The sequence below is a fragment of the Camellia sinensis genome, chromosome 11 (assembly GCF_055761805.1).
Source record: "Camellia sinensis isolate YWXY chromosome 11, ASM5576180v1, whole genome shotgun sequence".
NCBI lineage: Eukaryota > Viridiplantae > Streptophyta > Magnoliopsida > Ericales > Theaceae > Camellia > Camellia sinensis.
In genome coordinates, this window is record NC_138971.1 from 7,137,674 (window position 1) to 7,151,446 (window position 13,773).

The 13,773-nt window shown below is 37.4% G+C and overlaps 2 protein-coding genes across 5 annotated transcripts in view; one reads left to right on the top strand and one right to left on the bottom strand.

Moving 5' to 3' along the window:
* Nucleotides 1–7,814, top strand: part of LOC114275085 (helicase-like transcription factor CHR28) — a 59,099-nt gene extending 51,285 nt beyond the window's left edge. For all 4 annotated transcript variants that reach the window (XM_028217071.2, XM_028217073.2, XM_028217072.2 and 1 more), the window contains 2 exons: nt 846–1,055; nt 7,411–7,814. In XM_028217071.2, coding sequence (XP_028072872.1) covers nt 846–1,055; nt 7,411–7,515 — 315 coding nt within the window. In that variant the 3' untranslated portion in view covers nt 7,516–7,814. The remainder of the gene's footprint in view (nt 1–845; nt 1,056–7,410) is intronic.
* Nucleotides 7,815–10,699: 2,885 nt separating this feature from the next.
* On the bottom strand, nt 10,700–12,716 carry LOC114275086 (protein ASPARTIC PROTEASE IN GUARD CELL 2). The gene has a single exon (XM_028217074.2). It carries the CDS (start codon nt 12,484–12,486, stop codon nt 11,014–11,016), a length of 1,473 nt encoding a protein of 490 aa, XP_028072875.2. The 5' UTR covers nt 12,487–12,716; the 3' UTR covers nt 10,700–11,013.
* Between the last annotated feature and the right edge of the window lie 1,057 nt (nt 12,717–13,773).

The window sequence follows — 13,773 nt, forward strand, 5'->3', positions numbered from 1 at the left end:
TTTATGGATATCTAGGAATTATTGTTATAGCATGATATTTGTGGACTCCAAGCAAGAAATTTGACTTTTAACACCCACACTATAATATTGGAAACATAGTTGTCAACTTGTGTATTGTATTATGACTCTTTCTCCTGATTTGTTTATCCCTTAATTTATGCTATACTTGTATCTTGTGTTATAAGATACTCTTGAGATTGTTAGAACTGTGTAAAAACTAACCAATAAATCTTCTACCACAAATTAACTTGTGTAATCCTATGTTTAATATTACTATTACTATTATTATTATTATTATTTTTTAATGAAGAAGGAACAAGCACCATTATGTGGAAACATAAGAACTAACCTTTAGTGCTCAACTGAAGAATGTTTTATCTCCAATTTATTACTTCCAATAGGTCTTTATCCTATGCGGAAATTTGTTTTTGAAAATATAGAACTTAGGGATTAAAATTTGTCAAGAAATTATGAATCTAATGTGCAAATCTTAATTACAAATAATTTATTTTAATTCCAAAGGGTCTTTGGGATTCTTTGGAAATGTTCTTGCTGAAATAAATAAATAAAGAACTTGAAAGTTATCGAGTTATTTGCACAGTCAATTGGGTTGACTGTTTGATATTGTACCATTAATTACTTTTTCTATATTGAACAATAAATGTAATTTTAAATGATATGGAAAGATTTTGTGATAGAAACTTTGTTCACTTTGGTTTCATCTGGAACTATGCTGTAAGCCTACAACTAATTCACGGCACATACCATTTAGCTTAGATTCTGCTGCTTACTGCTATAATATGGGTTGCTACATATATATAAATAAAAGTTGAAATGAATTGCAGGTTACTGTTATGCTGATGTCACTAAAAGCAGGAAACCTTGGTCTAAACATGGTTGCTGCTTGTCATGTAATCCTCCTTGATCTTTGGTGGAATCCGGCTACTGAAGATCAGGCCATTGACCGAGCTCATAGAATTGGACAGACTCGTCCTGTTACTGTATCACGGATCACTATTAAAGATACAGTTGAAGATCGAATTTTAGCTCTCCAGGTATATATTTTCACCATTCTAAATTTCTTTATCTAAGTATGGTTGAAGTCGTACAATTTAAGTTGTTTCAAGATTTGAAGTGCTAGAATTTCTTCTGCTTGTAGTTTGGTTATTGTAATCATATCGTCATTAATGCATAATCGCATCCTTTCTCTTTTCCAATAAAAGCTTTTTTTCTTTCACGTGAACCTATCCTTTTATGCCTTTCTGATGTGAAGTATTTCTTGTAGTAGACATCAGGGAAATTGATGTCCTAATATACACCAAAAGGAAACTATTTTTTGTTGTCTTGGACCCTTTTGAGATGAAGAAGATTGAAAACTGCTCGTAGATTTGGAGCAAGACGGCTGGTTAGAAGGTGCTTCTGTGCTTACATGATCAATTGTGAGGGAGGAGTGACTATAATATATAATAATAAAAATTGTACTTTTTTGGTGTGAAGTTGTGCAAGATGATTGTAATGTTAACTTGCATTATGGTACATAATATGGAGTAATTATAACACAAATTGTTGACAAGATGATGATAAAGATAGATGACTAGCCAGATGAGGACGAATAGAATTAGACATGAATGTATTTTTTTTTTTTTACCAGTTGGAGCCTTAGGGGTAGCATGAATTCAGGGCAAGATGGAGGAGTTTCTGTTAAGCTGGTTTTGCCGTATGCAATAAAAGCCTAGAGTTCGTGGGTTTTGTGAGAGATTTGGGCCTTCTGTTGTAGTACATATGACATTAGTATATGGTCTCTTCCTAATTTTTCCTCGTCACACCTTTTGTTCCTGCTTTTGGGTAAAGGTTAGCTTTCATTGTAGTGTGCTCATGCTTGAAACTTCATGGGTTTACAAAAAACTAGCAACATCAGAGCCAACATTCGGGGTAGGCGAGCAAGGCCGCCACTTAGGGCAAATTTTTGTTGAAATTTATGGCCCTTATATTAGGTCCTTTTTTTTTTAGCCTTAAATACAAAAAGGCCTAGGAAACTAAATTATTCAATGGACAATTTAAAAAGTAAGTTCGAACAATTTTAAATATGAGGAAACTTTTAGGTTTTTGTTTGATTTAAGAAATTAAATTCTATCAACGATGAATGTTTGAAGACTTATTGTGCCAACCTTGAAGACATTTTGAAACATGATGGGCTTTCTGATGTTGATGGGAGTGATTTATTTTTAGAATTGAAGTCTTGAAAGAAATTTTACCAAAAGAAGGCATGAAGTCGATTGGTGTGGTAAATTATTTGAAACTAATGGATGGTTGTTTTCCAAATGCTTGGATTGCCTATAGAATACCGTTGACTATGCCAGTTAAAGTTGCCTATGGAGAAGGAAGCTTTTTCAAATTTTTAGTTGATCAAATCTTATCTTTGGTCAACCCTGTCACAAGAAAAAGATTGAATGGATTAGGAATGTTATTCATTAAAAAGGATATGATAGATTACTTAGATTATGCAAAAGTTTAATTAATAATTTGCAATTAAAAATGCGAGGAGTAATTTTTTAAGCGATACTATACTAAAATTTGTTCAATTTTTATTTGATATTATAGCCTTAGATAGTTTTGGTATTTTTTTTCTTTATTGTAAAACCTTGGCCTAATAACCTTGAGATTATGGGTTCAAGTTACGAGGCAACCACTTTGCGCACTATGTCAAATGTTAGGTGTCTACCCAATCTTTTTCCTCCAAAGCACACATTAATGTGTACTAATTGGGCGTTGTTTTATTGTAAATTAGATTTTTCTATCTATGCAAATAAATTTTAGTATGTAATTTTGGTAGTTAAATATGGAAGCAAATTTTTTTTTTTTGGGTACACAAGGGGGTTGAAGCCCAAAACTAAAGCATGGCAGTCCTAGAAGTTCCCCATCCAAAAGAATCCCAAACCAGCAAAGGCTTCACCATTCTCAGTGCTGTATCATTACTTGGATTTCCTCATCAACGAAAACTGCTTCCTTAGCAAATTGATACGCACATGCGTTGCCTTCACGCTATGTATGTTCTATAGTGCACTCCCAACTTCTAGCCATCCATGAGTGCACATTCTTGCCCAAATTATAGCTAAAGTGGGAAGCGATTGGTTGTTGGATCAACTGGATCGCCACTCGAGAATTTGTTTCGAGAATAACCTTCCTAAACCCCTATTGTTCCCATGCCACACAGGGACCCACTCACACAGCCTTGTGAATATATAAAGGGCCCCATTTTAGGGCTTTTGCTTAGGCCCCCTGAAAACTCAGGGCCAGGCTTGAGCGGCATGAGGATTTTTTTTTGCCGTTTTTATTCTGAGTAAATTAGATTGACAATGCTTGAGGTTTGCCTTTAATACAATCTCTCCTTGTGGTTTGGAGTCGTATTACAAATTGCCCTGTTAGTCAGCTGTAAGGCGAACTAATAGCTTTTGCTGATGTCAGCAATAAAAAATTTTTAAAATGGAAACTTTACTCCTAGGCCATGTTTGATTGCCTGACTATTAGTGGGATTGAAAGTGGAGGAAACTTGTGGGGCCCACTGTATTGTGAGTCTGGTGTTTGATGGTGATATAAGGAGGAAGGGAATGAAGGTGGGGAACGTGTGGGTCTTATTGGATAGTCCAAACCAGTGTTTGTTTTGCATGGTACTAAACTCCTAATAATTTTAGTACTGGTATGGAGGATTAAATAGAGGAAAATGGGAGGATTAAATATTACCATAGGTAGTGTGGTATTAGAAGAACGAGGCCTCTCCAGATTATTTTTTTCTTTATCCAACTTCCAAAAATAATAATATATTTGTATTTCATTCTAACCAAATATAATACCTCACTCTTTCTATCTAATCATTTATCCCATGGTATAACTTATCCCCATAATCCTATCATATATCCAATTCTTTATCCCATTTAATCCCATGATATAACTTATCTCTCACAATCCTATTAATAATCCCACAAAAAATAATCCAACAATCAAATGTGGCCCTGATGTTTAACCCAATACTACCTCTCACAACACTTCTTAAAGAATTTTTATCAAACATCCCATAAGAATTCGAAGCACCTCACCACTGAGATACCCAACTGCACGCCCGTCTCCATGCTAGCACCACCTCACCTATATATATATATATAATGTGTAATTGCATATATTAGACTATGCTGAGAAGATTATAGATTCACAAGTGGGTGAACAATTCTAGTAAGACAGACTACAAGAATTACAACAGGGTTTGGTACATTTGGAACAGAGCTTCACTTTTGTTCAACTAAGAAAGCATGAGTGGATCCATAGCAAGTTCAGAGTGAACATGGAAAATAAGGACAGTTCTAGAAAATTCATTTTAAATCATACTTTCCCCAAATAATTGCTGCCACTACCATAACTCTTCTCTTATTGCAATCTAATGGGTGTTGCGACATAACAATGAACACTTTGCATATGAAAGAACAATTGTGTACAGCACCACAATTCTCTTCTCTTATTGAACAAATTCCTTTTCTCATCTCTTTGGAAACTAGCCACCATCCCATCACCAACGTGCACCACCATCACCACTGGGGTAGCTACATTGTAGCTAGTGGGTTCAAATGAAGATAATAGGAGTTAATTCAATATTTTAACAAATACTTTGTAATCTCATATGATAAATTCAAAAAATTATGTGATATTTTAGAATTTCATCAAATTGACCCCACTAAATTATATGATTGGAGAGAATGTCAAATTTTAACATAAAAAAGGTATTGAATTTTTTTTTTAAATTTTTTTTTTTTCCTAAATGTGATTCTTATTAAAAATTTAGTTCAAAATCAAAAATAAAATGGAATATTTTTAGCATTTTGCACTTTTTTGGAGTAAGTTATTACTTGTATAATTTATTGACTATTAATTGACCCCATTGACAATAAATCCTGGCTCCGCCACTGATGATCACCCACCCACTGTCCCCAATTTCACCCTGTCTCTTTATGTCTTTCTATGTTCATTTTCTTCGAACCTGACAAACCCCAACTCCATCTTCAATGCATCATCACCACTCCAGGAGGTAGAGATCAATGGTGGCAAGTTGGCAATTGTGTTTGCAATATGTGGAAGTGGTAGTCCAGTAATGGTGAAGGGAGGGGGAAGGGAAATGATGGGGGTGTGTCAGTGTGAGGGAGAGAGCAGAGGGATGGTGTGGTCAACAATAGGTGGTGGTTGTGATGTTGGTGTTCTTTCCCTTGGCCGGTGATGGTGCCATTGACAATTGTAGTGGGTGATGATTGTGTTTCTATGGAAGTTGTATTAAGGGGGTGAGAGAAGGAAGGGGGAGAGATAGATAATGAGGGTAATACAATATTTTTACCCTTGTAGTTGATGGTAATAATTCATTACATGTTTTTCGTCAGTTCCATCAAAAGAAAAACACTGACGGGATGCAGTGTAATTTCTGAAATATAGAGGGGGAATTTGTATTGAAAGAAAAATTCAAGGGTTTCAGTGTAATTACCCTTTTCTTTTATTTTTTATGTTACCAACAGTCTTTGGTCACCCTTTAGTTGACAAATTAATTGGATGCTTGTGATTTTATGTGCCCAAAATGCAGCTCCAGATCAACAGGCAGTTCCTTCATAGAATTGATCAGTACCCTAAATTAATTGATTTCTTCAGCAATGCCCTCCAAAAAGGAAAGGTGGAGGCTTACCTTACCACAATTCCACCATGCCCCTATAAATAGATGTTTTGAGAAATTATGATTGTGAAGAAGGAAACCAAGGAGAAGAAATTATGCCATGTAACTACTGGTGATAAAAAAAATCCAGTTAAATAAAAATGGGTAATATATGGCACCATTGGTTGCAATTTGTGGAAGATCTTTACCCTCCACATCATATGAGATCAATCAGCTTATAGTAGGAGGAAAGAGTCCAATGTTTGTGGAAAGTGACTTCTTTGACATCATTTACTAGGTTAATCATGGGCAGGATGTTTTGCTATTTATTACGTGACTCAAGTTGAATTCTGCCAAGGCATGGGTGGTTATATGGAAATTCAGTGGCATGGTTGAGTGACAATCAGTGAATTCTGAATTTAAAAGGACAGTTAAATAAAAGGTAAAGAAGAAATCATGAAAGAATGTAAGTTGTGTTGGTTAGAAAATACATGATGGCTGAGTCTAACAGAGGACATGGCCTTAACTAGTGTAGGCAAAACCAAGCAGTTACAATTTAGGCTTTGTTAGAGTTGAGTTGAATGTGATCTACGTTTAATCATGATATAATAAGAAGTATAATAATTCTACGATGTTTTTGCCTTTGTTCTGATTAACTATGTATGTCAAGACAGAGTCTATTGAACTTACTTTGTATGTGAAGGTAACACGTATGGACATTTCTTACTTTCGTTCACCATCTTTATATTTTGTTTGTGTAAAGAAGTCTTGATTGATATTTTCACGAATAATAATGCTCAGAGCCACCTTTTCTTGGATTTGTCATTGTTGCCTTGCCCTGCGTTAGTGTGTGTTGGCATCCAATCTAATCAATCCAGAGCAGTTTAACCTTATATTTTTGCATCCGAATGTTGCTTTCTTTGTTTCCTTTATTTTTTAGCCTTAGATCAGGTTCTTTCTTATTTGTGTATGTTTGGCTTCCCTAAACATTTCTTTTTTGTGAGCAACCTAAGTGGAACATAGACACCCAAGTGTCCCTTACCATTGTGGTCACATGTATTGCTCCGTGATAACCTTTTGGGCATACATATGCTTCTGAATCTGAATGAGTTTTGTTTCTTATTCTTAATTTATTTTCAACAGTCTACAATTGTTTTTTTTTTTGTTTGAAATTTTAGGTAATTTTAGGTTTTTTTGTCCACTTCCAGATTTTTTTGTTTTTGTTTTTGTGTGGCCCTCCATTGAAGATAATCACTAACAGTCACTGCTGAACACACCTCCCTTAAATGTTTACTACATGGAACCTTTACAGTAGTGATGAATAAGAATGAATTAGATGTATTCATGTGAAGCCTTAGAAACTTCAAGAAACAAACTGAATTTTCCCATAATTGGGGCATGTGACTGTGTTTGATTGCCTTACATTTCTATCCTCAATATTACAAGAACTACTCTAAAAACTCAAGAAAACCAATTTGTTTGTATGCTTGCAGAATTTATAATTTTGTAAGGGCCCTTCTGTGAAGTGCTTTTTAATGTGTAAATGACATTTGTCAATTTTTTGGTTGAATCTATGAATATAACCGAGTGCCAATGCTTTGTAAATGCAAGGGTTGATAGGTTTTAGAAGAGTGCATATGCACACAGGCCTTCGTGCAGATACAGAGAGCAAAGATGAGATATTTATTGTATGATGCCTTATTCTTTTATGTTTTCTAACATGGTTGCAGGAAGAAAAGAGGAAAATGGTGGCGTCTGCTTTTGGTGAAGATCAAAGTGGGGGCTCTGGAACTCGCTTAACTGTGGAAGATCTCAAATACCTTTTTATGGTGTAAAATGCAGTCCTCCAATCATTGGCATTCGGGCTTAAACCTAGGGCTTAACTCAGCTCGTTTTGTCTGGAGAAGAATGGCCAAACAGGAGTTGGAAGCAAATCGTCAAAGGTTGGTTTGAATGCGATAGTTCTACCTTAGAATGTACCCATGGGTGTAGGTGTATTTCCTCTGGTAATGAGTTTTGTGGGCCATGATAGGGCATTTTTGTTCCCATGAGGTGCGGAGATTGTAAGCCATGATTGACTGTAAATAATCTGTTTTAAGTATTTTTATTGTATACCATCTGCGAATTTGAAACACCTTCTCCTTTATCTACTTTTTATCTCTCCCCCTCGACATACCACAGTTGTCATTGATTGTTGAGATCAAAGCAGGTGGCCAGACAAATTTGAAACTGAAATGGGGATTCATAGCGATTCTGTTTGCATGCATGCAAGCAATGTGGTAAATCTGGAAGGTCTCAGAGTTTCCAGTGACTTGATCCTAACCACGTTTTGCCTGAGAAAGGGATCACATATTTTGATTAACGCTGGATGCCTGAATGTACTCTTCAACAGTTGAGGGTGAGGAAGAAGACGACTTCGTAGATAGTCTTAGTAACAGAGGAAGACAGTTTGGTAAAGGCTTTATCAAGTATTTAGGAAGGGAATATTTGTAATGGGAACTTTGCGAGGATGCCGCCCTTCTTGCTCAACCAAGGTATGTTTTCCTTTCCGAAATTTTTATAGCCTAAGGAAACTTAGGAGATGCTCACCATTTATTTAGGAGGATAGAGGTGAGAGGTGTTGCATTGATAAACTTTCAACTGTGGTTGGCCTCGTTATTTGGAAAGTAAGGGGATTGCCACGGACTGAGTGTTTGTCATCTTCTCGAGAAGTTAGCTCCACGAGTGGTATTGCATACCTTGTCTATTATGCCCAAGGACCAACCTAGGAGATGAGGTAGGGATCTATCTTGCCTGCCTTGTCGCTCACAAATTAATGTGCTTGCAAGGTGCTTGGTGTAGAACTCGCACTCCCAATGAGTCGGTATGCGACATACTACCACCACCAATCCCTGACGCTCTCGTCAGGAGGACATTACCCTGCCTGCCTCCATACTTGTCCGTTCCCTTACTCATGGGAAACATGCCCCGCGCAGACACCACCCTTGGTGCGGACCCCACAATGGAGGTGCTTGGTGTAAGTCTCACGTACCGTCCCCACCATAGTGCCTTTAGGTTGGCTCTGATATCACTTGTCGCGGACTGGGCGCTTGTCATCCTCCCGAGAAGTTGACTCCACGAGTAGTACTGCATATTCCGTATATTATGCCCAAGGACCAACCCAAGAGATGCGATAGGGATTTACACTGCTTGCCTTGCTGTTCACAAACTAATGCGGTTGCAAGGTGCTTGTTGTCGAATTTGCACCCCCAATGAATCGGTATATGACAGGATGCTCCCCCACGTTCAATTGTTATGATGGCTGGAATGGTTTTCACAATGAAAATTTGATGTCAACGATATTTATAAAAAAAAAGAAAAGCAGAAGAAGAATAATTTCCTTGTCCTGTTTTCGGATAAAGGTGGGATCAGTAGACTAGGTAGGCCATGGGGAAATGATGGACCAGTCTTCTTAACAGGGTCCCATTGTGGATGAAACCCAACCCCTCGGACATATCTATTTGCTAATCAATCAAACCTACTTTCGAATGATCCTTCTCATGGATTTTCCTTTGATAAATATAAACGCCAAGGGTGGACTTGTTAGCCCAAAAACAAAAGAGTTCACAGATAATTACATGGGTGCAGTATGTTCAACACCCAATGTTCAAATAAGCGCATATGAGAAAAAAAAAAAAAAAAAAAAAAAAAAAAAAAATCATTTAAAAAATGAGAAGGATGAAAAAAATGAAAAAATTGTTGAAATAATTATCTTTTGGGTACACAGAAGTCATTTAAGATCATTGAGATTGATTTAAAACTTGTTGGGACAGGGTTAGCATCATATATAGCCGTTGAGAGACATTTTGAAAAGGACTTGCAACATGCAATAATGACCTTTTTTTTTATCTCGAGTGTTTTTTAATAGAGGCCATGTTGGTTTGGGGTAAATGGATGAATAAGTCTTTGCCTAGACCCCAAAAGTAAGTATTAGCATATCCCAAATGATCCTAGTTTTTGTTCAAAGCCTGCATTTTGCTTTTATTGATTCCCTTCCTTTCACTATTTTTCATGGACAATTAGCTTGACTTTTGTGGGCCTCTCAAAAGTTGTTTTAAAGTCCTAGAAATTAGAAATTATGGAGGTGGTTAATCAATTGGATGGAGATGGAATGGTATTTATTTACCACTAATAAAATTGTCTCCTCCATTTATTCCACATTAGTTGAATAGGAAAAGGGAATAGTATTAGTACCTCCCTTAACATTTCTTTCCCTAATTTGAGAGAATATTGCAAAAGTAATCCTACGCTAAATTCATTCAAAAGAGGCAAAAAGTAAATAGTGCCTTTGCAAAAGTCATTGCTTGAATGAATTTCCAACTTAGGCTGCAGCAAAAGGTACACCATAACCTCTAGTGATGGCTTCACATGTCCACCAATGTGGTGGCTCCCCTCCATCATCACGATAGAGAGAGAGAGAGCAGAGGAATCTCTCAATATGGAAATGGAATTGGAAGAAAGAAAGGTCTTTTGTGGGCAATGAGCAAAAATATGTTGCATTGTTGTGCCATTGTTATCGCCACACATGGTTAAAGACTTGAGAATTATTTGTACTTAGAAATGCTATGTATTTAAAAGAGGGAAAAAAAAAACACAAACAAAATTTGAATGTATAGTAAAATTTGAACTTACTATAGTGTGAATTATAATAAAAATAAATCTGATTTACACATTTTAAGTATCCACACTAGTTTAGATATTTTACTGTCTTGGGGGGAGAAAGGCTGTCTTGGATGCTCTCTCATGTTAAAAATAGAGAGAGGATGCTGCTCTCTAACAACCCCTCCCAAGTAAGTCACTTTTTTTTTGCTGGATTCTTTTGACTATATTCTGCTTTGCTTTCCCTTTGTGAATGTTTATTTATTTGTTATTATTATACTTGCCTGCTTTGTTATATTAAAACCTTGACTCCAATTAATTCTAATGCTCTGTCTGTCTGTCTGTGTCTCTCTCTCTCTCTCTCTGTAACACCAAAACTCATCATAGAAAGTTGGTTTAATATAATATATTGTTATTACATACCCTTCCTCTTTCAAAGGAGGACACAAAATACAACTTTGACCTAATCATCAACTGGGACAGGACAGTACCTGGATGACCTTTCCTTAAACACAATCAATAGTAAAACTCAATACAATACAATACACTAATACTATATTAATACAAAACAAATATAATATATATAGATATAGATATAAATAGAGAGAGAGAGAGAGAGAAAAAAAAAAAAAAAGATGAGAGAGTATTATTAACTGTGAAGTGATGGGTAGCAAAATTAAGTAGAAAAAATGTAGCTAGCAGACGTTGGGTCCAAATCCCACAAAACCATTTGCCCCATCAAATGAAATCTGGATCCCCTCTTGCTGTATATTCCCTATTATGGATAGTCCTGATGCTGATGCTGCAAATGCAAAACAGAATGTTCCCATTTCATTCACTGGTATCAAGAAGTTCCGTGCTGGCAGCGTCAAGATGGGTCCTCCTGAGAAGTAAAACGATACGGTTGGTACCCGAACCGACACAAACCCATTCAGATCATAACATGTGTCGAATATCGATACTCCTGACGACCGAGGTAGGCTCGCAGTTTGAGTGATGAACGCATCACGAAATGCCACGTATGCCGCCGTCGGAAGCCTGGTCACGGCTGTCCCACTGTCCATAACAACCCCCCCATCCCCCAATTCCGTTAACCGGAAAACATCTTCCGGTATGGGGACCCGCATGCCTCCAACCCCAAGCCCCGCAAGCCCGATATAGTAGAAGCTTTGGGCCCGTGGGTTGCGAAGCAACGGTACCCATGCAGCACCCACTGGCAATGCTACCCGCCCAAACTCAAGTGACCCGGTTGATCCTGTGCCTCGACTTACTAGACAGTAAGTGAATGCATCACCCGTCTGCCCACCAAGCTGACCCACAAATGACATGGATCCACCTCCAAGCCCCAGCAACCCGGCAGCCCCGACAAACATGCCCTGGTTCCTGTGCCCACACCCAATTGCCACGTTGCGCACTGTGGTGGGCCCGAATGTCAGAGTTTCGAGGGCTAGGGTCCCCTTTGTATACGACCCGTCCCCGTATAAGACCTCATACCTGCACCGACCCGCATGACAACCCGCATTCTCCAGGCGGTCACAGACGGCAGAGCTGCAGGACACCCCAGTAAACGAAGCGGAGTTTGACGGGTCAAAAACCGGGTCGGACTGTCGGTAACACTGGCTACAGGGTTGGCACTGAACCCAAACGATGTCGCTTCCGGAGTCAATAACCATGTATTGGTTCCTTGGAGGACTCCCAACACCAATCCTAACAAAGTATTCTCCACTCCCTTGCTCCATACCCGAAACCACGTCCGACCCGAAATCTGCCACCTCATAACTAGCTTTGCCGCCGCCGCCACTAGTGAGGCGGCGAATCAGGCCAGCAACCCTTTTAACATCTCTTTGGATGCGCTGGTTGAAACGGTGATGATAATTGGTGGATGATGAACTAACTCCAACTGATATTTTATCTCTGTGAAGTAGCTTCAGCTTCCACTTCTTCTCTCCACCACCATCACTGTTTTCAGAGACTACTTCTTCATGATATTCATTTGGGATTTTGGTACTCTCAATGACTTCTCCGACTTTCAGATGTTGGAAGTCGGGGTATGGCATCGGATGGCCTTCCGAGGCAGTGGTGTTTGTGGCTGTGGCGGTGAAAAGGTGTAGTAGCACCGCCGCTACCACAGCCACCACTACTAGAGGTTGTAAAGAGGCCATTACCATTTGTTTCCCTCTGTTTTGGGTATTATATGGTTTTGGTGGGTATTTTAATGGAGTGATGTTGTTTTGGATGTTGGATGTGGGAAGGGGGGTGGAGGGGGATTTATTTGCTTTGGGTTGTGTGTAATGAGGAGGAGGAGGAGGAGGAGGAGGAGGGGGGAAAGGTGGAGAGAGAGAGAGAGAGAGAGAGAGGTGGGGAATGATTGAGTAGATGGGGTTTGCTGTTTCCTTTGTTTTGTTTTTATGTTTTTTGTTTTTTTTGGAGTTGATTGAGGATGTGAGAGGGAAGTGTCTTTTTCCTGTCCTGTTCGTGTAACTTCCTGCGTTTCTCTCTTTCTTTTTAATGTCTTTCTGTGGGCACAGATAAGTTATGGAATTTGGGTGGGAGATGAGCACATTATAAAACAAAAATATAAAAAGTTATGAAAGAAAAAAAAATTGGTCATGAAATCATTAGGACAATAAACGAATCGAGGCAATAGCAAGTTATTTAAGTCTAATTTAAAATTTAACAAGCTTCAAAATGTATATTCAACATTGATTTGTTTAATTTTCAAATCAATTTCAAATGAACTTTAATTGAACTGATCATGAGTTAAGCTCGATTAATTTTATTTTTTATAATTCATTTATATAATCGAGTTAAGATCAATTAAGTTTGACCTAAAAATTTTAGAATGTGTTCATATAGAAAGTTGCTCTTAAACAAATTTTCATCGAATCGAATACGAATGGAGCTTGAGTGGTTGTTTTACAATTATATAAACCATAGAGAACGAAAGATAGTTGGAATGGTACATGCGTTACATGTTGGACTGGACCGCATTCATCGAGAGGATGATATATTAAAAATTTAAGCCCTACTCTTGTTCTTCACCACCATCACCAGCTATTCTTACCTTCCTATCAATTTGTTATTTTGCTGAAACAAGTTATTATTTTTTTTGTATGGTATTATACTTTACTATATAGGTTGATATTTATATTGTACATTTAACCTCTCTGTTAGTAAAAGTTATGCTAGGGTTGGATAATAATTTTAAACGAATAATTAAACAGAAAATCAGATGATTGTATAAAAGTTTTAAATGCCTTAAAAGTATAAGGATTTCTTTAAAACAATTAATAATCAAAAGAAAAAGTATTCAAATAAACAAAGATAACTCCAAATGAAATTATTCAAGTTTACAAGAACTACAAGTCACAAATTATGGAGAACAAAACTACTCTTAACTTGATAATCTACTCTTAAAATAAAGATTAAGTTATTGTTGGATTGTTGATCTTCCT